The 27495-nt window shown below is 45.9% G+C and overlaps 1 protein-coding gene across 2 annotated transcripts in view; it reads right to left on the reverse strand.

Annotated features, from left to right (window-relative positions):
- The window catches only part of LOC125706103 (cell migration-inducing and hyaluronan-binding protein-like), a 45858-nt gene extending 19097 nt beyond the window's left edge, over window positions 1-26761 (reverse strand). Inside the window, exons 1-11 of one of the 2 annotated variants that reach the window (XM_048972640.1) lie at window positions 26655-26761; window positions 7178-7327; window positions 6338-6433; window positions 4611-4748; window positions 4202-4340; window positions 3859-4095; window positions 2526-2705; window positions 1207-1277; window positions 1032-1127; window positions 641-762; window positions 171-318 (exon numbers count right to left, since the gene is read on the reverse strand). In XM_048972640.1, coding sequence (XP_048828597.1) covers window positions 171-318; window positions 641-762; window positions 1032-1127; window positions 1207-1277; window positions 2526-2705; window positions 3859-4095; window positions 4202-4340; window positions 4611-4748; window positions 6338-6395 — 1189 coding nt within the window. In that variant the 5' untranslated portion in view covers window positions 6396-6433; window positions 7178-7327; window positions 26655-26761. Of the gene's footprint in view, window positions 1-170; window positions 319-640; window positions 763-1031; window positions 1128-1206; window positions 1278-2525; window positions 2706-3858; window positions 4096-4201; window positions 4341-4610; window positions 4749-6337; window positions 6434-7177; window positions 7328-25939; window positions 26613-26654 lie in introns of those variants that run through there. The other variant, XM_048972639.1, reaches the window with a different exon arrangement.
- Window positions 26762-27495: the final 734 nt, after the last annotated feature.

Consider the following 27495-nt stretch of genomic DNA (forward strand, 5'->3'; position numbering starts at 1 on the left):
GTGTGTGTGTGTGTGTGTGTGCTTACAAAAGCAACAGTATGTCATGCTTTGGCCCAGTGCTGTCTTGCTGTTTACATCGTATTTCAGCTGGTATGGAGTTTCCCAGCTCAGCAGCAGAATGCCAAGGGTCTCCCGGCCCAACTTGGCAGCTCGGAACATTCTAGACATACCAAGTTTTCCACAAAGAAAGCGAACTCTGTAGTTGTGGCAGATCCCATCTGGCTGCTCTCTGTTGAGACACACCAAGCCGTAATCTTTGTCGTTCTTGTGAAACACCTCCTGCGTTAAATTCGAAGGGATTCCATCATGAGTCTCGGCCTGAGGGGGAAACATTAAAGAGTTTTCATTAATAATGTGTGGTAAACAACACAGGAAACGGCAGATCTACAGTCGGTATCTTTCTTTCGTCATTAACCTCGATAAAGTCGTAAAAGCAGTGACTGACTAAGAAAGTTGTTAAACATTGTTATTTTTCCATCAATTATGAAATATGTTTAGGATACCCAAAATCCCAAAAGACTGACTACTAGAGAATGACATTTGTTTTAACAGGTTCTATTTCGGGAAGCTGTCCCATCATCCTTTACAGCCATGATATCTGCACACTATGCAAACATCATTTTGACTTGGCCTGGCTTACCTGCATGTCCAAGGGGCTGCCGCAGACACGGTCCGGGAAGACCCTGCGCAGCTCTGCCAGCTTCTCCCAGTCCCCCGAGCCACGCTCATCATCCCTGTCAAACCACTCGGTCCACTCTGCCTCTGGAGGAAAGAGCCACGTGCTTGTGTGGGCTCAGGTAGGTAAGTGCCTACCGAGGAACACACAGGGCTTCACTGGCATGTTAAAGCCACCACTGACTACGGACTGCTGCAGAAGAGGGCAGAATGACCCCATGCAAGGGTAGAGATAACGGGTAGTTGAAGTAGAGGTGGTGTTTATTATTGGTCAGATGGAACCAAAGGCTGGTCAGTCTGTATCTTGAGGGTGTTTGCAGGTGGAGCCGCAGAGGGAGAAGTCGTGGCCTAGCTACCTTGTACCCACTGGCTCCTGCCCGTGATGGTAAAGTACTCCCCGTATCCCAGCTGAAAAAGCCGGGAGCTCCTCGCCTCTGACGAGGCCTTGGTTCCTAGAGGAATTCACAGAGGTTCACGTTGAAGCAGCCGGAGACCCCTGGTTCAGGCGAGCAGAAGCAGAGCGAGCTTTACCTTGGTAGACAGCGTGATCTTCTACAGAGGACGACGGCTCCCCTTTTACCGCGATGAAACTCCAAGGATGACTAAGGGAAACAGGATTAAAATTGGGTAGAAAAAAAGGTGAAATGAGAAGAATAGGGGATCTCGAAGTTTAGACCACGGTATGGATATGGACAAAACCACATTTTAATCAGCCCAGCCGATAATGAGCTTTATGAATCGATACGGTTAGAGTAAAAATACACCCACCAAACTTACACACCCGTAACTCGTCACAGCCCCCCCTCCCAATGACAGAGAGGTGACATGATCAGCAAGCATTAAACCTTAACATTAGGTTACATTAGGTTCTTGTTACTGTTATGCAGTATATTGATGTCTAATACAGAAAGTCATTAATTCATTAAATTTCATGAAATGCTATTTTGTTATTGAAAATTGTCCAGAACTATGAATTTGAGCAAAAATCTGATGAGAACCTTTGGTCAAAAAGTTCGAGATCCCCTGGACAGGGATATTGAAAGTGCTAGACCCAGCTAGCTAGAGTACAAAGAGCAGGGAATTACATTATGGGGGGGTCTGTGTGGGGAGGGCCAGACACCACAGAGAAGAGACAGATCAACAGCCAGGACGATATAAACTTCTGTTAACCACAGGAGACCGATGCTGCAACTAGACTACTGTGATTAAGATGCGCGGTGTTGATGAGTCTCCTAATGAACGTAAATAGCCATTTACACTCGGGGGGGAGTCAAGCTTCCTTTTCTTTGCATTTCTAGCATCTCGTCGCTTCAAGAATCTTCATGGAAGGAAGCAGATAACAGCTATAAACGACTTAATGAGCTGTCCAGCAGGCAGAGGACAGGAGACAAAGCAGTGAGAAACATGTCCTGCCATGAGCTAAGCTCACGTGGAAATGCTTATATGCAAATGTTCACGTCTGTCTCCCAGGACACTGAAAAGCACCAGCAATAAAATGAGCTGAAGTGCTTTCATAAAATTCAAACTCTACTGTGATAGTAAGTTTCCAAACGGCTGCAAAGCAAAAGCCTTTCATAGCAAAGCATGTGGCTTCTGTCGGACTTCTGGTAAGGAAGGAGATCTTAGCAGCAATAACAAAGCACTTAGTGGTGGGAATATTTTGGATGACAGAAAAAAACCTGCAATAGTCAAACGAATAAAAGCTTTTCATTCTAGATTCATGGGTCCCACAAATCAAAACATAAGAACGGAATCTTGGAATCTGGACTGTAGGGCCAGATATTTTTATTGAAATAATCCCGATATGGAAGCGAATTATATTCGTTTTTCAGGTGCAGACAGATTCTCACCGGAATCCCAGGTTGCGGAAGTGCTGGCTGCCAAGTGCGGCCAAGGCCTTCTTAGCCGAGTCCTCCAGGTTGTTGGAGCCTTCATCGTTCACCACCATGGCCAGTATCAGGCCCTCCTGTACCAGATCCACATACTGGGCCAGGCGTCGGCTCTCGTTCTTGCTCCTGTATGTATCAAACCTGCAAGAGACTCGGCTCTCTGAGCAACACCAAGCTGAATGGACGAGGTCAGTATTTCCCAGTCTAGTCCTTGGAGACCCGGAGACAGTCCATCCATCCATCCATCCATCCATTTTCCAAACCACTTATCCTACTGGGTCGCGGGGGGTCCGGAGCCTATCCCGGAAGCAATGGGCACGAGGCAGGGAACAACCCAGGATGGGGGGCCAGCCCATCGCAGGGCACACTCACACACCATTCACTCACGTGTGCACTCCTATGGGCAATTTTAGCAACTCTAATTAGCCTCAGCATGTTTTTGGACTGTGGGGGGAAACCGGAGTACCCAGAGGAAACCCCACGACGACATGGGGAGAACATGCAAACTCCGCACACGTGACCCAGGTGGAGACTCAAACCCAGGTCCCAGAGGTGTGAGGCAACAGTGTTAACCACTGCACCACCATGCCACGGTGGGCAGACAGTCCAGGTTCACAATATTGACTGTATTATCAGCAGAATGGGTGCTTGTTGTACAGGGGAGGTTAGTGACTTTCCACTTGGCACATGATAGGAGGCCAACTTTCCAACAAGTTAGGAGGAAGCAAAAATGTGGGCTGTCTGGTAGAGAGTTAGAAGGGAGCAAAAACGTGGACATTCTGCGGTTCCCCAAGGACCAGGTTGGGAAAGACTGAACTAGGTGATAAGCTTTGACATAATCAGGCAAATATTTAGATGCCATAGATAATACAATCCTGTTTAGTTATTAACTAGTGTGCTATAAATTTGTTTTGTGACTGGATCACAAAGCTGACTTCAAATTATTGTATAGTCGCTTAAACATGTCATCAGACAATACAGCAGGGCTACACAATCTTATCCACAAAGGGCCGGTGTGCGTGTGCAGGTTTTAGGAATAATCTTTAGGTCAGCTGTTCAATCCCAGGTGTGAGGACTCTTCAGCCAATCAGTCCTCTAGTTAGTAATCTAATTGCAGCAAAAACCTGCAATCACACCAGCCCTTTGCAGATAAGATTGCCCACCCCTGCAATATGGGATCTGGTAAAAAGCAGAGAAGGGCAGTTAATAGTACAATTCCTGTGTAAAATGTCCACTTAACCAATCAGAAAGCTTCAGTGCCCAGTCAGTATGTGCAGGACACCAAGAAACTGACCTATCAGTGTGCAGTACCCCGCCCGTTTTGGGATCCACTACGTGCACGATGATCCCCCGGTTGCCCCATCCCTTCTCAAAGTGACAGGTCTCCTCGTTGGCCTCTCCAGGACGGAGGGTTTTGTTGAGGAAAGTCCATGACAGCTTCGTCTCCCCATGAATTTCCAGGGTACCGCCTGTGCCGACCCCAATGTACTTTCGTCCAAAGTAGCTGTGCTCTGCGTCAGTGTCATCAGACCTGTCAAAAGCAAAGAGGAGAAGGAAGTGAAAATAATAACCCATCTACTGTCAACCTGGACTCAGAACTAGTACCAACCCCCAGCTGAGACTTGACTTCCACACACCTGCCGTACAGAACTATGGTGAAGTTGCCCTTGTAAGGACAATCCTGGCTGCCGATGTGGAGCTCGCCCTGCTTCCCAATAAGAACGTGCCTTGTCCGTAGAACGATCGGCTTGCTGGTGTCTGCTATCACAAGTTTCCCTGGAAAAAGCGAGGCATTCACACTGCAGCATCCTCTGGGCAGCAAACGGCACAGAGATGCAACATTTGCCGGCAAAACGGCACAGAACTCACAAGACACAAGAGGTGCAGCCAGAAGGAATGTGGAACCTGAAATCTGATGAATCACTGATGCCATTTTTGGAAGAGCCCCCCCATAACCTTAATCTGGGTGAGAAAATCTCTCCCACTGATCTGTTATTTTGGCGTTAAAAAGGCTTTCTGACGATGGAGATGGCGGGACGTTCCTACCTCCGTCGAGGATCTCGATGGAGTGGACCGTGGCTGAGGATGCAAGGACGACTTTTTGGCCGTAGCCAATGGTGACCCGGCGTGCTTCGTTATGTCCAGGATTCCATGGATTCAGGCCGGACTCGTGATCCGGACAAGCTGCCACGACACACCCTCCCATTAATGCTCCACAAAAGGGGGCCGACAAACCGGTGATTCAAAATAAACAGACACATCATTAATTCATCCGCTCTCCAGTGGCATATACTTCATGAGGAAGTTGGAGATGCTACTAGAGCCCCCTCCCGATGTTAAACAAAGCCCCAGTATCAGCACAAACCTCTCCACTGGTAAAAGGGCATTAAAAAAGTGTTAGAATACACCGAAAAAACCACATCAATGTATCAATTAACACAAACAAACACATACCTGACTTATAATTAAGTTGCTAAAGTACTCATACACTACATGGCCAAAGGCATGCAGGCACCCCAATTAATCAGAAGAATTTTCTATTTAATCTACACCCACTGCGGATACAGATTCATAATTAAGCACAATGTTATGCGATGTCCTGCAACGAACACCATCAGCAGAACGGGTGGCTGTTGTACAGAGGAGCTTAGCAACTTCTCCACCATGATTGGACAGCATCTTTCCAACCAATCAGTTTGCCACATTTCTGCCCAACTAGAGCTGCCCTGCCAATCACAAGTGACGCGACTGTGAAGAACAAAACGTCTGGGAACAAGTTCGATCGTGAGGTTGTTCGGTCACGCAAGCTCACAGAAAGGGACCTGATCGCCCAGCGTCAATTCCCAACGGCAGCAAATCCCACCAGCGATGTTCCAACATCTAACGGAAGCTTAAAGGCTATGATAGTTAGAATGAACAGGTTTTGTGGTTGTTGAACTAGCTGGTGTCCATATAGTGCATATGGCCCTGGAAGAAGATCGTAATGTTTGTTACTATGCTGAGAAACTATGCAACAGAGGGATCACGTTTGTAATAACAGAACGATATGCTTGGCTGAAAAAGCAGGATGCACCTGTCTGCTTGACCAGTAATGTTTCACATTAGATTCGTGGCCCTTCTGTGTTAAATCACTGTTCCTCGCTCGCCGTTCCTCGCTCCCTGCTCCTCACTCCCCGTATCAGGTGGCTGAGCACAGCCGGGCTCTGAACCCATTGTTGCCAGAGGAAATACCCAAATGCACAAAAGGGCAATCTATAAATATACATGAGGTGCATTCGGTGCGAAGGCGACTATTAATACATAAAGTGTGATTAGAAGCAGGCTTTAAGCCCACGGAGCCACACATGCTGACGTTCGAGCACCAACCTTGGACACAAACAACAGCCCCCACTGCATTCTGCTCTGGAGATAAAAGAGCAAGCGAGGGAAAGTACTGCCTTAATTTAAGGTTCGTCGTCTTTCCTTTCCCTTCTCTCGCAGTCTCCACTGCCATGGGAGCACACAGAAAAGGAGTCCGCCCATGTATTTGTCACCTTTTTTCCTGTTGTGACTGAATTTGCCATATAGATTGGAAAAGCATCAACAGAGAGCTATTTAACCAGAGCAGAACAGTCACTCTGGGTCAGTTGGGCTGCAGGAAACCTGACAATGACAACCATACGGGATCAAAGATCTGTTGTCAGTGTACGCTACTGTCAAACAGACATGGTGACAAGACTGAGCCGAGTGTGCAGGGCGGGGACGATAAGGCCCCCCCGCCTTCTGAAACCTACCGGCTTGCATCACGGGTAGGAGAGTCACAAGCAGGGCTGCCAAAGATCTCATTTTCATCGAAGTGTGACGATGGCACGATTCGCCTCTCGGGACACCTGCAAGAGAAATAACAACTGGGTTAAACACGAAACCCCCCCCTGGAATCGTCTAACGTGTGTGGTGGACAAACCCATAACTTATGCGGTGCTACTTAGTGCCCCGAAAGGCAACAGAAAACCACATAATCTCTTCATTTCGATTCCAAACGTGTGACCAGGTTAATCTTTAAAAGGATTATATGAGAATTTCTGGTTTAACGGCTTAAGGAAAAGTAGGTGCAACGTTACGAATATCTTAGAAGTTTAACAGCCATTATATAAGGGCTATGCACAGAGAAACCTGAGACACGCTTCCTGTTATCCACCTCTGGAGTTTCCTTCAGGGCCAGAGCTTAGAAGAAGTGCTCTGTCAGATTGCCTCAATGCCCTCCAGCTAGGAGCTCTCAGTGCTCTGGGCTTATGTGCCCCATCTCCTTGAGCTAGACCCTCCACCCACACCCCTGCCTGGCTCGCCCCCGGCCCTCGAACTGACAGGTGACGGTGATGCCTAACAGAGCTGAGGGCACCTGCCACCCCATTAACCCACCCCATCTCCTATACTGGTGTGCTCTTAAACTACTATCATTGTCGACATTGCCTCGTCTTAGGCTCATGAAAATGGCTCGAAAACATATGTTTTGTTCCTCAAACATGTGACAAAGACACACCTTATAGGCAAATAGGACAGATGTATTTTTATTTTGAAAGCTCAGTCAAGTTTACAACACAAAAATGCAGGAGCAATTTAATGGGACCAATCACAAGAACTTAGCCGTCCACTTCAGAAATCTTTCTCCGCTTGCTGGTACTTGAAGCACTTCAGACCAGTTGGTGGTACTAGAGGGATGACTAGTTTTTATATTTTAAGTTTCTTTAGATCCATTCTCTGTATGCCAAGGAGGATGAGGTTTCCTGAAAACAAAGAGAATTTACAGGTAGCAACACAGCAGATCAGCACCTTCAGAAACCCCAAATGCACGTGGCAAGCGGCCGAGGAGCCTTCCTGAAACTTACTGTACCGGGATACTCATGTACGGAGAAGGTGGAGGGAACCTACAGATGCTCCCGCGCTACCGAGCGATTAGAATCCACACCGAGCTTATGAGCGGGATAATGGAATAATAAAACTCCGGCTTTTTCAATTTCCTCCCAGTCAAATGAAAAATATCAACCATTGTGCCTATTATTCCACTACAGTAGATGCTGAGTAGAGGATTCCCTCAGGCACAAAAAAAAAAAAAAAAAAACAGTTTTCCGGAGTCATTATACTTCTAAGCAAACCACTGGCTACACTATTGACCAGCCTCCGGATAGTTAATGTGTCTGTCCTCACTGTAAACCCAACAACCTTTCCCAGGAAACGCAGGGCACCAGGCCGGTAGTTCCCATAAGAATCCTGTGCGAGCCTACAAACACCCAGAGCTGGGGATGGGACCCAAAACCCCAATCCTGCCTAAACCACTGGGTCACCCCCCAAGTCACCAAAGTGCCACCGAAAGTTACCATACATCTGATTAAAAATCACTATGGGTGGCATACAGTCAAGTAAAAACTTTCAGTAACACTTCAGATGAATGCATGTATGAACACACATATTATAATGCATTCATAAAGCATTATAAACATGGTTATAAATATTTATAAAATGGCATAGCACATTACAGCCATGTTTGTAATGCTTTATAAAAGCTCTCACGTATAATGCACTGTAGATACCTTCATAATGCAGTACAAAGCATCTTCAATTCTTATACCGATGATTGTAATGAGTTATGAAGGTATCTATAATGCATTATAGATGGGACCTTAAATTAAATTGTTACCGAGAGAATAACTTCATTCATATCTTAATATCCTATACAAGGACAACAGGTTTACCCAATGCAACCCCAGACTGTCATGCCCTGCTCGTCGGCTCCTCCTGTGTGCCACGCCCCCTGCCTACCCACGTGTGTTTCCCGGATTGTACCCAGCTGTGTCCGTTTGCTTTCAATCAGTCTTGTGCATTTAAGTCCTGGTCTCCCCAGTTTTCCTTGTCTGTCATTGATGTAAGTCGGCGTTTCATGTTTCCTGCTCCCAGTCTGTTTATTAAACCCCTGATTTACCCCGACTTCTGCCTGTCCGCCTACTTCCTGTCCGTTCGCCTCGCACGATCGCCGCTCTCCCCGCGCCAGATCGTGACACAGACAAACTGCAAGACCATTAAGCACATGCATATTCTACATGCAAAGAGCAGGCAATCAAACCCATAACCCTGGAAGAGCGAGGCCATAATGCCCCCCCACTAAGCCAAATATCGGTGAGTCAGACGCCAGCATTCCTTATAAACACCAGGACCACTGATCTATAGGTTGGGAACAACAAATATGACTGGGAGTGAACTGACTTCTGTCTTCTTTAGCCACTTGATGACAACCTATAAAGGGCATGAACTGAGGCATTTTCTGACCTTAGACCAATACATACTATATCGGCAAATAGGCCTGAAGGACCCCTGAGAGGTTCTCCTGAGCTTGGCCACTACATAATCAGTTTTAGACAGCGTTTCTTGCTAAAGTATAAGGAGCAGCTGGAAGGTATAGACTGACTGTCCAATCCATAATCTGGGCAAATATCATCACGTTCTGTCCCTCCAACTTCTGCCAATCCACTGTGGTAAGAGTGAACCGTCTAGATCAGCGTCCACCAAAACAGAAACATGAGATTCTCACTAGCAGCTGGTACCACACACCCCACCCTTTAAAATCAATTTCAAGCATTTAAAAGTAAATGCTCAGTTTGAAAAAAAGTACATCAAATGAAGAGTTTCAGTACCAATGGTTGAGCAAGGCAATAATAAAAAAGATTTCTCTCAAGCCAACATTTACCGGATTGCTAATGGTTGACTGCAGTAGAGGTAGCACTGCCAAGGGACAGTCAACACGCTTTGCTCAGTACTGGGTGGTGGTTCAGGTTCTCTTGTGATCCCTGACACGTTCCTAGCAATTAATTTGAAAGAACAGACACAGTGCACCCTGCAATCGGCGGAGCAGAACCAATGGAGGATGGGGTTTCTCTGCTGGCTTATCGCAGACTGGCTCCAATGCTGCCCCAAGCTTGAGATGACCTTTAAAAAAAAGCACCCTTCTTCTTTGCAAAGATAAGCTATTTACAATGACTGGAGGAAACGCGGACGTCTTGCCCCTGCTGCTACAATCTGTCTCCATTAAAGTAAGGGTTCCGCACCATCCCCAATGCATACACAATGACTTCCTCTCCCCGTTTCCCCAAGAAGTCCACATAGAGTGGAACAGATACAATGATCTGTTTGTTCCGCACACAGAAACATTTACCTGAGCCATTTTGCATCTCGCAGCAGATTCAAGGGATACGGCACTTTGCTCTCTCAAGGTGGCAATTTTAGCAGATCTATGGAAGAGCCATATTTCACAAAACACAGAAAAAGATCTGAATCACATTTGTGAAACCCACGTTTGTCAGCCTGGTTTGTGTGCAAGGTCCAGTCAATTTTAAATTGGAATAGATGGTAGGCCTGGGATTCTCAGAAAATGAACCAGCAGTCTGTGATAGGGTGACTTCATTGTTCCCCTGAACCACTCAGCATGACATCCAAGAAAATAACATGTTTCAGAACCTTCAAGAGAAATTAAATAACAGAGTGAGCAAAGTACAGCTGTGATAAAAAAAAACAGGGCACTGCCCTCAAGGCCTAATTTGTTGACAGGACAGAAGGCTGTATTGGTAGTGGCCCGTCCGTAATCAAACCCGTGAAGGACCAAGCCGAACTGCTCAATTTTGTGGAATTCACTTGCCACCCAGCTCTTTCCTGGCATGAGTGCCTTGCTGTGAGGGCAGCGATTTATTCTATTCTCAGGACCTTCCAGCACTCACTGGCATCTCCTGAAATGGCAACAGGCAGCAGCCAGAAGAACAGAAGCTTCTTCTGAAAGGAACGCGTGAGGGTGCAAAGAACTAGCAAGGCCAATTTCCTCATTGTCTCCCTCAAACACTAATCGCCGTCCACCCAAGAACTTAAAAGCTGAACGACATCAGAATCAATGAGTCTGGTGATGGAATTAAACGTTGGAGAGACTGAGGGGCCAGCAAGACAAATCAAGGCTAATCCTTTAAATTAAACCTCCCGCCAGCTGGTCTGCTTTTGTCTGGATCCATAGCCAAATTGCTGACTAAGTCCTACATGTACATACCGCCAGTTTTGAAAGCCTTTTCAGAGGTGAACAATTGCAAAAAAGAAATCCTGAGAACTAGTGGTAGCAATATACTGTCACTTGCTCGGATGACTAAGCCTGTCCATCTGAAGGGCAGAATGTACCGTCAGGTGTTAGTGGCCAGCAGATACTGGCCCGGAGCCAAAAATATAAACGCCATTTTGCTTGAGAGTGTCTGAAAATAGCATTGTAGGGAAGAGCAGATGCTGTATGTAACCGAAAACTGTTCAGCAAGACGAAACTTCAGTAACGCTTTAGTAACATGAAACAGATTTGTATCTGTACATGGTGTCTGTCTATCTGTGCTCCTCAAAATACCCCAGAGCATAGAAATAGACATAGAAATAGACATTGTGGAGAGTCGAAGGTCTCAGGCATTTTTGGAATAGGCCGTTGCAGGCAAGGGGGACGTTCTGGGGCAAATATCTATCCTTTGTGAAACTGGATGGTTAAATGCAGCTTTTCTTCAGAACAGGGATCACACAGCTCTTGATGTGTTAGAGGTAGCCGTTAGTCGATAGCTTAGACGAAAAAAAGACAGCCAAAAAAAGGGAAGGACAGGGTCATGTTCGGCTAAGGCCTTTATTACACCCAAGATGTTTTCAATGCTCGTCTTAATTCTCAGCTGAAACAGGAGAAGAGAAAAAAAAAAAAAAAAAAAACTTTAAAAAATCGAAGGTTCTCAATGTTATAAAGATTGTTCACTGATGCAGTTTGCATTTTGGCGGCAATGATTACTCTTAGACTTTACAGCATCAATAAAATCGATGAGTGATGAGGAAAGAGTCTGCACTTGCTGCAGTGTGGCGGCCGGATGCACCAGCGAACTCAGCGAGCCCATGTCTCTCTTACTTAGTGTGTTCTTTTAACAAAGAGGACCAACAGGACCTCGGGAAGTGCTGCTTCACTGCGCCTGGCCCTGCTTGGAGGGCTCACCGTCCCCTGGGAATTTCCTGTCATTGCTCAGGTAGGATGGTGCAGTCCACGAGGCCACAAGCCACATTTGTCGAGGGCTGTAATTGCCCAGGTAGAATGGGGACTTACCCACTACTGCAGTGCGCTGGGACACAGCAGTGGGGTTTGCTCATGTGCATGTGTGTACACACACATATGCACGCACACACACAGACACAGTTTGTATTCTTATCTTTGTGGGGACCGTCCATTCACTTCTATGAATGGGTCCGCAGAGTGGAATATAAACACAATCCACAAACACGTACATACACACAGACACACGTGTAGAAGCAGACACAAGCACGCACACGGAAAACACGTACATACAAACACACACAGACACATGCACAAACACACAGACACACACATACGCAGGGAAGCTCACTTACCAATGAGCTTTTGAGAACATAATGGAATATGCTGGATGTGTGTGGAAACGAACGGTGTGAACTGTGACCACCTCGAGAGAACATTGTAGGAGACACTATAGAGGGCTGGCAAATAACTGGGGGGGGATGGGGTGGGTACATCACATCCTGTCTCTTCTCACTGATCCTGACATAGCTCTTGGGGGACCACCGGCGCCCCCCCTTCCTCTTAATCACGATTATTTATCGTCGCCTCACTATACTGTGTGCCTGTAATCAGAAGGTCGCTGGTTCAAACCCAGCCTCAGCACGCCTGCGGGTCCTTGAGCAAAGCCCTTAACCCCCAGCTCCCTGCCCTTCACAGACAACTTACTCTACAAAGAGCAAGTTGAGGGAGGCATAAAAAGAGAATTTCAATCAATAAAGTATCAATGACTTATATCATTAGATGACAATGCATATCTATGTAAGGATTCAAAAGGACACGTCATCCTTGCAATGTTCTCTCCACTAAAGCACCCTTGAGTAGCCAGTCAGACATGGCGTCGGGAAAATTAAAAGGCAATGAAATGGTAGGAGCAGGAACAGCATACAGCCAGACCTCACTTTTAAGCAAGTGGATAAACCTAAAGCAATCCCTGCCAAAGGAAGACTTCAGTTTTAACGCCATAAATCGAAGAGGGAACGACAGACCGATGGCATTTTGATAAAAACCGAACCAAATGGAAAAAAAAACTGAACTTAATTGAAAACATCCACGTGGAAACAGAGGCAGAGTTCATTTGGTACCTTAACATCAAGAACTGAGCAGTAGATAAGGAACCCGCACAGCAGGGGGACCTTCCTATGTCTGAGTTTACTCATGGAGTAAATAAGCATCGATTAGACCAAAAAAGGCATTTTGCGAGGCCTGAGATGTCTGCCTTGACTGCTATGCGTGTAGATAACATTTGTAGGCATTTTAGGGAACGCACGGCCTGAGCTGTTTATCGAGCAGGCCAGCTTGCCGCCGCAGCCTATGGGATGTCCTCCACACGGCCGCACGCGCCCATTGACAAACACCGTGTGCTGCGGTGATGTTAGCGGGTGACCCATATCTAACGCTGACAGCCGCAAACACGGGGGGCGGGGGAGAGTGACACAGCTGCAGCCCAGGACATCAAACACAGAGACCCGGAAAGCAGCTCCTCCGGCCCAGCACCAGCACTTCTCCTCACGCCCAGCTCCATTAATCTCTCGCCTCTTTCTTCGCGCCCGCCACTTTTGCTTCTGGAAAAGAAGCGATCCGCTAAATGATCCGGTTCATTAGCAGTCCCGGGGACACCGGAGAGCCGCTGAAGGACAGCAGGCGGGGGCCACTGGTGTCACTGCCAGCCCCAGGCCTGTGATCTAATGGTGCTGCAGAGGAGTGCTGAGCATTGCTAAGACACCACACACACTATACATGCTCCTCAGTTTAGTAGAGACACTCCAAAGGGACCACCCACTGTCTGCATCAGGGTGGAACAGACAGTGAACCCGGGTCAGCCTGTATCTCAGGCCAAACTAGGCATGTAAGAAAAACTGTTCATATAAGAGCAGTGTTTCCAAATCCGGTTTGCGGGGACCTATAGTCAGTCCATGTTTTTGCTCCCTCCCAATTCCCTGCCAGACAGTACACATTTTTGCTACTTCCCAGGTCCCTGACAGACAGTACACATTTTTGCTACTTCCCAGGTCCCTGACAGACAGTACACATTTTTGCTCCCTCCCAGCTCCTAGGTTGGAGCAAAAACGTGGACTGGCTGTGGGTCCCCAAGGACCAGATTGGGAAACTGCATTAGAGACGGAACCCAGAAGCCCAAAGACACTGCTGCTGATTGAGGCCTACAGAGAAGGTGCAGCAGACAACCCAACTTTGCTTTTATTCCTTGGCCACTCTTTCATTGCAAAGAAAGGAAAAATAACTTCCTTCCAGATGTTTCTACCCAAACAATTCCCACTGACTGGGAACTTCCTGTCCTCACCGATATTCCAGCAGAACTGAAATTCCGCTATTTGCTGTGAAAATTCCGTGAGTGAGTGCTGGAGCCCGAAACGAGGACTGCAAAGAACAGCCCAGTCTGAGCACTGTTATTTTAAACTCTGTCTGCTCAGCTTCCCGTGGCAGGAGCAGGTGAAGCCACAAGATGTCTGACGACGTGCAAAATTTGAGCCGCTGCCGCAAAATAAAAAAAAAAAACGAATCTTCCACAAACACCTTCAGGGACAGTGACACTATTGTACAATGTTGTGAAGACCTTGCTGTCAGAGTGACCAGGCATCACTAACAGGAATCCGCCCACACCTCCGCCATTCGGAAGACACCGCAGATGCATCACGTCAAATTATGATGTCCGGACGGGTCCTTTAGGACAGCCGTGGCACTACAGGGAAAGAGGTACAGAGGAACCCAAAATCGATGTGGGAAACAGCCCTTGGAATATGGGTGAAGAGTACATTTTATAAGACTGCTTCCCCCCAGCGCTCATGGTAGTTCTACTTATACAAAAATGTTCTGAGGGCAGAAGGAACAATGATTGGTTCAGGGAGATAACTAGATTGTAGAGGTGGGACCAATCAATCAGATGTCTTGGTGTTGCCTCCACTAGTTGATTGAACCCACCTCTTCTACAATCTGATTGGTTATCCCTTTGAACCAATCATTGTTCCTTCTGCCCTCAGAACATTTTCGTGTAAGTAAAACCGCCATGAGACCCCCAGCATGGGAGACAAGGTGTCTTTCGGAGATAAAACCAGAGGAATAACCAGCAAAGGAAGCCAAAGAGACATTGTTTTGGTGCAGAACTAACAAGCACCCAGTAGACCCTCAATCGTTTATGTGAAGTGAATGACCGTGTTTATTTGGCTCCAGTGTTTAGGGCGTCTGTGCACAGGAGTCGTTACTCCATTTATGGGAGGGGGCACTGCGTGCTAATAAAGCAGAAGATACCCCCAACGGGACAGGAGGTTTTGTCATGGTCGGATGCACAGCCGTGTGGTCAGCTGCTTTGTTTGGCTTACTGTTAACTCAAGTGCATGCGAGGATATGCAAGGTGAGAATAGCAAAGTAAGAGTCCCCGGTTAAACTACACCCATAGCTTCAGCCTTGCCAAAGGAGCAGCATGACTAACATTCCTGTGACTCAGTGAGGAGAGACACCATTGCCTTGCGTGCCTCTTTGCAGATCGAGCGACGGTTCTCACATTAGCTCACCAAGTCGTAACCCAGTTGGCCAGGTCATTCCTACTCTCATTCCCGCTTTCACTTGCCCTGCAACTCCTCCCCTCCAACAATACCTAAATGTGTGGGGCAAGGCGATGAGGACCCCCAAATGACCTGATGCGGCAGCCCTATCCTGCCTACTGTACTCGAAGGCCAGACCAAAAGCTTGAAGCAAGGACTGTTTCCCAAAAAAGCAAACAGGAAGAATGCCTCTTTTAACCAGCAGACCACCCATGTGCACACTAGGTCAGGTGACATTTGTAACGGAATTCCACCTGCACGTCACAGGACTATTGGGTGAAATCATGCATCAACCAAAAACTTTCTGGAAGCTCGATTTAGCTTATACTCTGGGCAAGAAGGAGTCTCCATTAGACATCATCAGTCCCTCCAGTCCAAAGCAGTCAGAGGTTCCATCTCAACTTCATACTAGGAGCCACCAAAGCCTACAATAATTTGAGGTTAATACAAACAGGCATGAGTCAGGGTGACCACAGCTTTCACTGCACTTTTCTGACCAAAGGTTTTCTAAAAGTAACTCGTACAACCACAGGTAGTGTTACACACAGTGCTAATTACAAAATTGCAAGGAACTGTCCAAGTTTGCTGAAAGAATAAAAAACACTTCTTCAAATTACTGGTGTCTGGGAAAGTTTACCGAAATGCATGGAACGAGACAAACACCTATCAGCTGACACCTGTGCCAAACCTGGATTCCGTCATTCTTGGACACTTACATCTCATTATATACAAACAATGAAATTACACAGTGTTCTCTTTATCAGATGAGCGTTCTCCCATAATGCAACACTCCGGTAACCGAGCCCCCTGTGTTTTACATGCGACCCACGCCTCTTGAACAATAAAGCTTTAGAAGTCTGTCTGTCGGCGGTTATCATCTGAAACTTAAGCAATTCAGAAAATATGCAGACGGCCGACCCACAGCGGCAGGTTTCGAACTGACACGGGTTTGAACCTGAGGAGATGGGCTGCTTCTATCCCAACCCAGAGTGACCGCTTCACGACTCCATAAACATGTCAGAGGCTCCTTGCAGAACGACCTACTGGTCCGTCGCGCGCGGTTTTTGGAGGTAATTCTCAGAGTGAGTCATCCCTCCCTATGCTTTACATCAAAATAAACAAAATTGTGCTAAAATAGCTCAGTGGTGATGGAGAGGAGAACCACAACAGAGGCTGTGTCAGCGCAGTCTTTTATTAATCGTTACCTGAGGCCTGTAGTCAGAGTGGCTCATACAGGGTAACGTGTGCTATGGATGTGTAACCTGCCGTGGGACTTTACTAAAAGCGCTTAACCTGAATGAGAACGCAAAACAACCAGCTATACAAAGTGGTAAAAATATGTGGATGGACAGTAAACTTAAAAGCATAAGGTTTCACACAGCTTTACCCTGCAGTGGCCATACCAACTATAGACATTTTCTAGTCAACATTCAGATACACTTTACATTAACAGCACCTTCATAATGCATTCATAGAACATTCATAAGCAGCATTCATAAGCATACCATATCTTAAAGCAATGCATCCATAACACCTTCAATGAACAAGATACAACAGGTTCAATATACATAAACAACAGACATTATAATGGTACAGCAGGGTTATTCAAATCACGGTCCTCAAGGTCCTGCTGATTTTCCAGCCTTCCGTTACTTGTCAGCCATTTTTTTTTTTTAGAAAAATGGACAAATCGCTCTGGATAAGAGCGTCTGCTAAATGCTGTAAGTGTAAATATTAAAGTAACTATCTGGGAGAACTGGATAAGGAATTAGGGGCCAGATTTGAAGCACGTCCCTCAGATGGATATCGGTATATTAAACCTTCATTATGAAGGTGCACTGAATGCTCTATGAATGCATTATAAAGGCATAATGAAAGTGCAATTATTGTAAAGCATTTCCAGATTGTTAAACTGAGGTATAATCCAAAGAGTCAACTTAAGGGACTCGGAAAGAGACGAACCCAGAATCTGCAGCCAGCTCTCTTAGCCTGTAGCTGCTTTCACAGACCACCATGAGGTCCATCACCACATCATCAGAGCCACGCTGAGAGAGCAGTCTAACCTCCTTTGGTCGCAGTCGGTTCCGCAAACCCATGACCACCTTTTGTAGCGTGCCCGTGAAATGCACAGTACTACCAGCATGTGCCGTTTTCTCCCCTGGATTTTCCTGGCTCAAACAACACGCCTCCCTTTTCCGACGTTCTCTCCACGGAGAACTGAGTGTGACCCTCTGACTGTCTCTCTCACTCGGGGCACCATGGGGCGCGTCAATATCCCCTTCGCATTTAGGTTAATTCCACGGCTGACAAATAGTACTCACAGCACACCACGCTTTTACCCTCTAGCGGCAGATTTGCAGATTAAACTACCAATTATTTCCAGAGATGGCATCATCCATCTGAGCGACGTGCATCTACTCTGTCATCCCTTCATCTGAGCTCTTCCCCTTGAATAGCCCCTGCTAATGAAGTTTCGTTTAATTGGTTGCTCTTTGCAGGTCCGCATGCGCATGCCCATCACGCTAACTGCTAATCTGCTTCGGCTGCCTGAGGTGTTCCTCCAGTCACCCAAAGTGGTGCTTAGTAGCGTCACGCTTGTTGGTCGTCTCTTCTAGGTCTGCTTGGCCCTCTGGTGTTACTCACCAGAGAGAAAAGCCTCGCACGGATTAAAACAAATCTGACATTTCTTGGGATCCTCAGCAAAAGCTGCTCAGCAGAAAGACACTTGATCTGAAACTCTTTAAATTGAAGAGGAGCACTGCAAAGGCACCACATGGTCTGATTCTGCCCGTTTAGTAATGAGGATAAGCACCATAATTTGTTCTGAAATAGTTTTTTGAAGTACCTGGGCCATGGATGCTATAGGGCCAGATGTGTCCATCTAACAAAGCTTTACTTGAAGCCGGTGGTTGTACCTTTATTTCAGAAAAGGGCAGAACAAAAAATACTTTTTTTTTAAAGCTGAAGTCATGCAGGAAGCCTGATATCCTGAGCATATGGGCCGAATCAGCACAGTTACCCCAATATTGCTTTGTCTTCTCATCCTGGCCACAGCTTCCTATTCAGAGCTATAATTTTTGCATGATGGCCTTTTTCCTCTCAAAGAGCTTTGACTTCGAGGTTTGATTTGATTGTCGTGTGTGTCTTCCTTATTTAGTTATTTGTTTGCTTGCGGCAGGGAAGGGCTCCAAGGCAACTGGGCGTGACTGAGCGTCGGGACGTGGCCTCGCAGAGAGTCCCCGAGCATGACCTACACCCTGATCGCCACGGAAACGCAGAATGGGCCAGCAGCCAGATGCTTTTCTTCCCGGTCTTTACCAGCACTCAGTGGGAACACAGGACTGACGGCCATGCTTAGTGGTGAATATCCCAGGGGGCGCTGCGCTCGGCCACCAGCCCCACAGGCGACACCCGCGAAGGTCGGTGGCCAAGCGAATCGGACGCTCCCACAGTTCTAAAGGTTTCCCTTCTGTAAAGGTCACTCCTTTGCACCCTTCAGCTTTTTTGTCTAAACCTTCGGTATAAAAAGCACAGTTTAGTACAGCATCACATTGTGGATTAATTGTGCGTGTTTGTGTGTGTGTGTGTGTGTTTAAACGCCTAACCCAAAACTAATAAGGCGTGCTGCACCCCCGGGGCGAGGCAAAATCATCCCAGAGCAGCATCTGTATTCCCACATGGAACATCCTCACTGCATCCCACGGGGCCCTGAACGATCCTGGCGGTGGGCGAGCGAGTAGATGTAGGTACTCGAGCTAAACAGCAAGGTGTGCATCTCGCTCCGCTCAAAGACTCTGGGCACGTGCTTTAAAAGGCATTTCAGACAGACGCACAGCAGGATGGATCCTCAATCCGGAAATGGCAATTAGCGCTATGAGCGGATGATGTAAAACCCTAGCGAGGGCTGTTAAATCTCACTAATGCATTTCTGTGCAGGGCCTCCTGCTGATTGGTCCCCCAGACACAGCAGTCTGGCATGCCGTAAATCCATCTTATTGGCCGATTTATTACGGAGAGGGGGTGCCTCTAATGGTACAATTGCACCGGTCAAAATTAACGAGCACTTATAAATAAGGACAAACGCGTTGCGTTACATGCTAAATAAGAGTTTGATGGCTGGGATCTCACAGGGCCAAACTCTCCTGGCTACTGAGGCTCCACCCCTTTCAGCTACATCCTTTGTCTTGTCTATATTTCAAACACTCAACCTTTAAAGTTACAAATGATCAATACTTTAACCGCCACTATACCTGCCACACAGTGTTCCTGAGGTGCTGCTGGACATAAGGGGTTGGGGGGGGGCATCTGCATTACTGTTCCCATGGAGATTCCAGTCTGCAGAGCAATTGGTCAGGGGGCATATCACTAACAACACACCATAAGCGGTGAAGAGACTTGCTCCAACGGCGATGGTTTTCAGTATCTCTCGGTGGACATGATCACGAACGACGGCTCCCCCAGCCTGGAGCAAGAGAGCTGTATAACAATGTCTTGTTAAAACTTTAACTTTGCCCAAAAGACTGGATGTTTTTTGCCCGAATACAGCATAAGACATACCTACTTCCTGATTTTAGCCTCCGCACATTTTCCGACAACACTTTTAGCCGTTTAAAACATATAACAGTCTGTACTGGTCTGATTGTTCCACCAGCATGCCCAGTCATTCCTGACGTCTTTATGTGAAATTTATAAATAAAAATAAAAACTGAAGGCAGATAAAAGGGTAAGAAAGAGCTGCCTTTATTTCGATGGCGTGTTGAACTGAAAAGGCTATGAAGGGTTGGGAAAAAGAAAACTCAATCCTACATTCCAAGAAAAGTGTGAGGTCTGAAGTTACTGGCGAAAAGGACAGACAGCATTCACTTCACATAAAAAAAAAAAAAAAAAAAACGTATCTCCTGACAGCATTTCATCAAGGAAGATTTCCGGGGGAAAATCTGCAGATCTAAAGAGGCGGACGTGTGACTTTTTGATTCTTTGTTTTTGAGATGAGAGAAAGGTTCTGCTTATTCTCGGTAATTACACAGCGTCTGACCTTTTTTTTTTTTTTAAACAGAGCATGCAGAACCAGGGACACATTCCGGAAGGCAGGAGCAGAATGCCAGGGAGTAAGTGAGAGACATTAAAATCAGAGCACAATGGCAGCAGCCTGCCCTCGGGCCACAATCAATGAGAGAGACTGGCTGGGGGGGGGTGAAAAAAAAAAAATGAACAACGGTGCAACAACTCATTGAAAGGACAGGGGAGTTGCAGAGGGAATTCTGGGTAAGCTAAGGACCACTGTATGCGGCAGTCCTTTTTGGAGATAACGGCCTAACTAAAGCAAGATTACCGAGAACTAGCAACTGAAGGGATTTGGGAAGGAGAGAAACGTGTCATTTCAACTGTGGGTCATGTTTCAAAATGGACTCTCATCCACTGGAGAGGATTCTGCCAAATAAAATCAGAAAATTGAACTGACACAGTTACCAGAATAAGTCTAAAAGCATTCCCCAGCTAGGCTCCTTCCAGAGTGCGTGGATTATGTTATTACTGGCATTACTGACCTTAACACTGTGAATTCTGTGAAAAGCAAGATAACGGTCCGAGTATCATCTCACTGCGCCCTCTCAAGCACAATCCACTTCACCCATCCACTCAACACCTTGGAAAGAGTGTTTCACGTTGCCAGCTGAGTTCAGCTCGACGTACCTGTACTTCAGGGCCGGAATGGAGGTGCATGACCTGACCTACTGGCTGGCTTCTCATACCTGCTACCTGCGCAGGAAGGCCTCACCATTAAGTCAAGGCCTGGTCACTGGACCTCAACATCACTGCATAAGAAGTAGCTCAAAGCATCTTCCAACGGACTGTTCCTCTTTTTCCACTGACGGAATACTAAGAAAATGATAAGTCCCCACATAACAACTATGCAACCCTGAAAAATTCACCCCAATACAAAACCACGAGAACAGAAGCTTCAGCACACATATGTAGAAGAGAACCCAAGACTCAATAAATGGTTGCTATTGAAACTACACCAGTCATTTACCCTAAAGTCCTATTCTGTATGGAGGCTGAAAGCTGCAGTGTCACATTCCTCGCAACCTGTGGTTCTCAACCCTGTTGAGCTCCTACTTGCAGTAATTGACCTCCCTGCGTTGGTGGAGTTGTTGATGGCATAAAAGGCTCGATTTAAGCTGAACAATATTGCTTGAGAACATTTTCTTTAGTACGTTTCAAATCAAAGTTGCAGGTATTTTGGTTAGTAACTAGTCTTTTACTGTCAGTTATTTTGGTGGAAGGTATGGATGAAAGTATTACAACCACATACATACACACGCACGGTTTGGGAACTGAAGTGGTGTTCTTCTAGACATCAAACCAGATATCAGTAACTTTTTGGCAAACCTAAAAAAATTCTTATTTTTTTATTGTGTCACTTTGAATATGTTTTATGAGCAAATACACACTTTATACCCAGAAAAATAACTTTAAATATTTTCTTTGACAGCCTAAAACTGTTTGCACAATAAATACACTGTATGCAGTCTGAGAGTTCTGTTAATACTTTGTATGGCTCCTAGGGGGCACTGTACATAACACAATGACACGTGTGTGTGTGTGTGTGTGTGTGTTTTCGCTATTGTTATGTGTAAAAACATAACTGCATTACAGAACCTCAGATTAATTCCATTTATTGCAGCAGAGGTAGCTAAGCCCTTTTTCATACGCAGTTCGCATTGTGCAATTAATTCAAAATCAACAAGTCAATCAACAGAAGCCTAACTCAACAGGAGCTCAGCTGGAACGAAAACTAACAAATCTAACAGCCCGCAAGGACGTGAGGGTGGCACGGCTAGATTAAAGCAGTAACGCAAAACGCTTTGATAAGGAAGCAGCTGCTATGCAAATAGACATCATAATGCAGGAGCTGGAGCCCTCGGAGGACTCAGTGAAGCATCTTATTTTTCTAAATAATGGTGCTGAAAAGCCGGTCATCCACAGAGCAGCTCTCCTTTCCAGGTGTGTCACCAGGGCTGACGCCCCCCCGGAGCCGTCTGTCCTGCTCTCCAAAGGGGTTTCCAAAAAAGAGAGAGTTCCAGACAGACCCCATGAGACTAATGCAAATGAGAGTGTGTTTATCACTGCGGTCCACATCGATCAGCGCTGGTGTGTCTCTGGAGCCCAGCAGCTCGTCACTGGATCACGCTTAATCATTCCAAGCCCGTAGGACGACAGAAGCTGTGCCATCTTTCTGAATTGGAAGCTCCGAGCTCATCCAACGGGACATTAAAAGGAGAACAAATAATTCGGTAAAAAGACAACACGATTCTGATGTGAGCATTAAAATGCAACAGGCTGCAGGGCTTTAGCGGAGCCAGGGAGCGCCGTCGATATTCTCGCATCGAGAACATCTGACGTAGATGATCCCGGGCCCTTGGGGCCCCTAGAAGCAGGAGAATAACTACGGCCTTGACAGGTGTCAGGCCGGCTAACGTGTTATTAGCTCTTGTATGTGCAGTGTGGGCATTCCGTTATATATGGGTGCCACGAAAAATGATTTTTGGGAATATGTAAATAACACATTCTAAAAATAAATCTCACTGTCATATTTTCACACACAAAGACCTGTTACTGTGGGAAGAACCGCCAGACCATTATGATACGGATGGATATACCTAAATAAGAACCTATCCCTCATCTGAATGAGGTCTCAGGTAATCATAGCAACTATCGCTGCAGAAAGAGCCGTTTCATTTCTCATGATTACTCTCCTGTGGAGAAGCCCGAGTCTGGTTCCCATAATGACACATCACTTGCTGCCTTAGAGGCAAGCCCGAACAGCCATGGGACCTGCATAGCTTTCTCAGCTGACCCAGAATGGTTTTCACATCATTCCTAGCCCATGCAGTCACCTCAGAAGGTGCCACTTAAGCTTAGTTGGTGGAAACTTTGCCGAGTCAAATCTGAGTACTGCTCCGGTGAAAAACGACACACAAGTAAGGAGAGGGAAAGTAGAATGAGACACACGTCGCGAGTGGTTCTGCTTGTGATCGTTTAGTCATGGGACCAGAGAACTACACAAGAGATCCTGGATAACAAGTCACAGAGGAGTTCACATCCAAACGACCAATGGATGTACCGGTAATCCATGGGACACAGAGAGCCCATCTTCTCAGTCTAGATCCCAAATGAGTAAGTCAGCATGAGTTCCTGGAGATCGAGCTGAGAAGCTCGGCCAGAACCTCCAGATTTCTATCCAGAGAGATAAAAACAAATAAGCCTACTTGCTTACTTGATCGAAATTGATGGTATCTTCAGTCCTCTGGGTTAGGGTTGGTGCCCCAAGGTGTCAGGAACAGCTTACTTTTGTTAAATTCATAGGAATTTGCCATCTTTTCCAAATGAAGACGACCTGGGCCAGGTGCACAGAGAAGCTCCTCAAAAACTCCAGTGTATTGCAAGTCAGCGTCACTGGACAGGAGGAAGAGACATCAAACATGGGGGACTAGAAACAATTTCAACAAGTACGAGCGGTTAATTTCAGCGCCAATTACCCTTCACACTCTTCATTTCTGACATTAATTACAACCCAATGTCCGCAGTATTTCAAACACCTTGAGCATCTCTTAGGTGCAGATTTTCCTTCTTTTCCACTTTTACGTTCACATTTAAATAATTTAATTGGTTTTTACAAGAACTGACAAATTGGAGACCGGGGGGGGGGGAGACAGTGCCATAGCAGAAAGATTTACACATCCATTCAAGTCGACAATCTCAGACGGACAAACAAACCAGAGAAATTACCCATTTACTTGAAGCAGTGATTGAAACAAACGTGACCACATGCATAGACGTCACTGTATCACAGTGATCCCAGTGCACCTCCAGGACCCCATTGCCCCTACAGCTTGAAAAACTAGGGGCTTATTCCATAAAGTCATGTGCACACATCCTGCAAATGATGTGCACCCCCCCCCTGCTTCTTACCCATGTGGCCACTGTGGGGTATGATCCAAGTTTTTCCTAAAGAGCAACCATTCGGTAAATACTGCGAAGTCCTATTTAAGTGCACAGAAGAAGCATGCACCCAATGCAGCAGGCCGCCTCTCTCTAACAGCCACTGTCAGCATAGCTGCTTAATTACACACAAGCCACAAGGAAACCGTTCAGCTGGGAACTCTGCTAATAAGGTCCAGCTATTAAAAGAGGAGCTGCAATGTCAACTACAGTCAAGGACCGAGGAGCAAGGTGGCATGCAGAGTCACCAGCTCCGCCATTACGGCAGATGGATAAACTGCCTGCAAAAGGCTGCACTTATTGCATTAAGAAATATAATTCTACCAGGGTTGCAATTACATTGCCTACAGGCTGCTAGAGACACAGCAATGTGTAGTTTTCCATCTCCAAATATAGACAGCCGCGGTGGCTTTCCGCTCCACGGAGCTTGGCCGTCGTCCCGCTCTTTAATGGAGGAGTTGTAGCAGAGAGCTAGCATGCTAACGGCTCGGAGGCCAGCGGCCGAGAAATAACATTGGCATCATTTTTTAGGTGCACAAACAATTTCTTATTATACATTGTTTTCACTCAGCTTTATTAAACCAGTCGGTTGGTACCAGTGACCCTCCTCCAGGACGGACGTAACTAATTTCCATTCCGGTTAATCACCACGTCACCTGTTACCACAGAGAATACTAGTCTTGTTGTGTGTTTGTTTGTTTTAACATCACGTTTCTACTTTAATAGCAATACCTGACTCGATTAAAAAGATGTCCACGCAAAAACAATCTGAACGTCATTGTCCTGTTTCTGCCAATGTGAATGCATTACACAAGACAGTTAATCTGTACTTCTTATGCAATAAATAATAATAATAAAATATCTTACCGTTAAACCATCTGTAATGACCTTGCTTCGCATCTCCATCGGGACTCCTACGAGGAGGCTGCTTGGATGGGATATTGCGGGCAAATGCCCTGGCCGCGATCACAGCCTTTGGCCCCATCCAACTCATTTGGTCCCCTGCTCTCACTGAAAGTCATGGCTGAAAAAGGGTCTTCCGAGGCCAAAAACTCGACATTCTCCGTTATCAGATCGTAACTTTCATTCAACCCTTTCAATTCTATTTCCTTTCATTTGCTTTCTCACTATCAAAAATAGCGCGCGCCGCACTGCACTCTCACGGATGCAACGACCTTTAAATTAAAATGCAAAAAAATGACAAACAGTTTTTGATCCAGACTTTCATTTATATTTCTAAACCGTCATCGACTTCGATGTTTTCCTCGGTCCACTTCCAAGAGACGCATTACATTGGCTTAAAGTCATGTAGGTGAATTAGTATGACCCAGTTTACCCGTCACTAAAGAGAAAGATGTCGTCCAGGATTCAGCGTCATACTGAGAATCAAGTTATCAAAAATAAGTGCACAGAATTTTATTTCACTTCTATTATTGCATCATCTGGGTTTTGGAAAATATTTTAGTTACACATAGGTATTTGTGTGATACGCGGAAACAACAAATCGTTCACTTTGTATCAGCGGTAAAGTTCAATCAATATGCAATATGAAATATTTATCATCAAGGTGTCACGGCTGGTACTCCGGCTCCTCGGGTGTGAATTCTGGTGCAGACATCGGCATGGAAAATTCAAATACTGAATGGTACTGAACAGACGAATAGATATAGAAAATAACACAAAAATGAACGTAACATACAAACCTGGGTACAGAGACATTGTGGATCCCCTTTGGTTTGCAAAGGCTGGGGCTGAGCACCTGACAGCCGGTCCCCTCCTCGTCTTCTTCAGCAGACAGACAGGCAACTCGCTTATGGCACCAAGGTTTTTTCTAAACTAAGGCTGCCATTCCGACCCGGCAAAACGTTTTTAATTTAACAGTACTACCCGAACTTTAAAATGCCACCGACAAGTATTTCACAACATGCCCCGTCCGCAGGTCTCATTTGCCGGCAGTGCTAGCCTACCTATACGCAATTATACCAGCAGAAATACGCAATCGCAAAACTGCTGGGATGCACATTCTATGAAGAGCGCAGATCGTTTTTAAATCGCATTTTATTTCAAAAGGTCGGAATCTGTTTTGTAGCCCCCTTTAGTTTCGATTGCACGTAGAATTACACCGGCATTTCGTGTTAAAATGTCTAGAAAGCTTGAATGAGGTTTGTATGAGTGGAAACATTGTTCTTTTTATAAACCAATACAAAAATATGGAAAATAATAAACCACGATAACAGTGCATGTGCATGCAAAGTGCTCGAAATTCACACCAGCTTTCCACCGGAAGGTAAAAAAAGAAAGAAATATTTCCCACTTTTCTGTAACCATTGACTACTTAGTATTAATGTACAACGTATAGGCAAAGACCTTTTGGGGTGCATGAAATCCAAAAGGCAAAGTACCCACGATCGCACTAACCTGTGGCACAAGGGAGGAGCAGACTTCTGCAAGCCCGGTCTGAAGGCAGCAACGGCGCGGATGGCGAGTAGATCCCGAGCCGCCTTCGACCTCCGATGTGCCAGCAAAGCAGCGCTCCTCCGCTTATGTACATCATCTCCCCAGGTTCGGCACGGCGCTCTCTGTTTACAACAGCAACAACCACGCCTGTCAGAAGGCGATTGGTCAAGCTAAATTTCTTACCTCTTGAAGATTTAAGTTCCCCTAAAGGCAATTTTATGTATACCCATTACAAGTACAGGAGTAGGATGTGTATATATAAACAGAGATTTATGATATCGACAAGGAACATTTAAAATCTTAATATTTTTCAGATGTAATCAGCAGTTAATAAATGGTAATGGTTAATGAAATCATTCTTTGTTTACCTATACTGATTTGCAGCTGAATTCATTATTGCGTGTCCCCAAAGAATTTGTATCATAATTAGCGGAATAACGGGAGCATCTCCTGAAATACAACATGCAGTAATACATGTAGTAGCCCTACAAACCATTTCTCACGTTCCCTTTGCAGTTGTATTTCCACAGCATTAATGATGAGTGAAATACGCGCGGCCGTTTGAAAATGGTACAGATTGCGCCAAAGTGTCTGATTTTATTACGGAAAACATGGCTTACAGCCACCTTTAGGTCTGAATGACACGTATTCGTTTCTGTATTTTATGTATTTCATTGAAACTAACTTTCAATCTCACGTTACCTGAGTCCGTAAACTGCCTTATAGCTGTTTCTCTTTTACAGCCAGTTCACAGAAAAGCTGACGGGGAAATGAGGTTTGTTATTAGAGCTATTAAGATATG

The sequence above is a fragment of the Brienomyrus brachyistius genome, chromosome 13 (assembly GCF_023856365.1).
Source record: "Brienomyrus brachyistius isolate T26 chromosome 13, BBRACH_0.4, whole genome shotgun sequence".
Lineage (NCBI taxonomy): Eukaryota > Metazoa > Chordata > Actinopteri > Osteoglossiformes > Mormyridae > Brienomyrus > Brienomyrus brachyistius.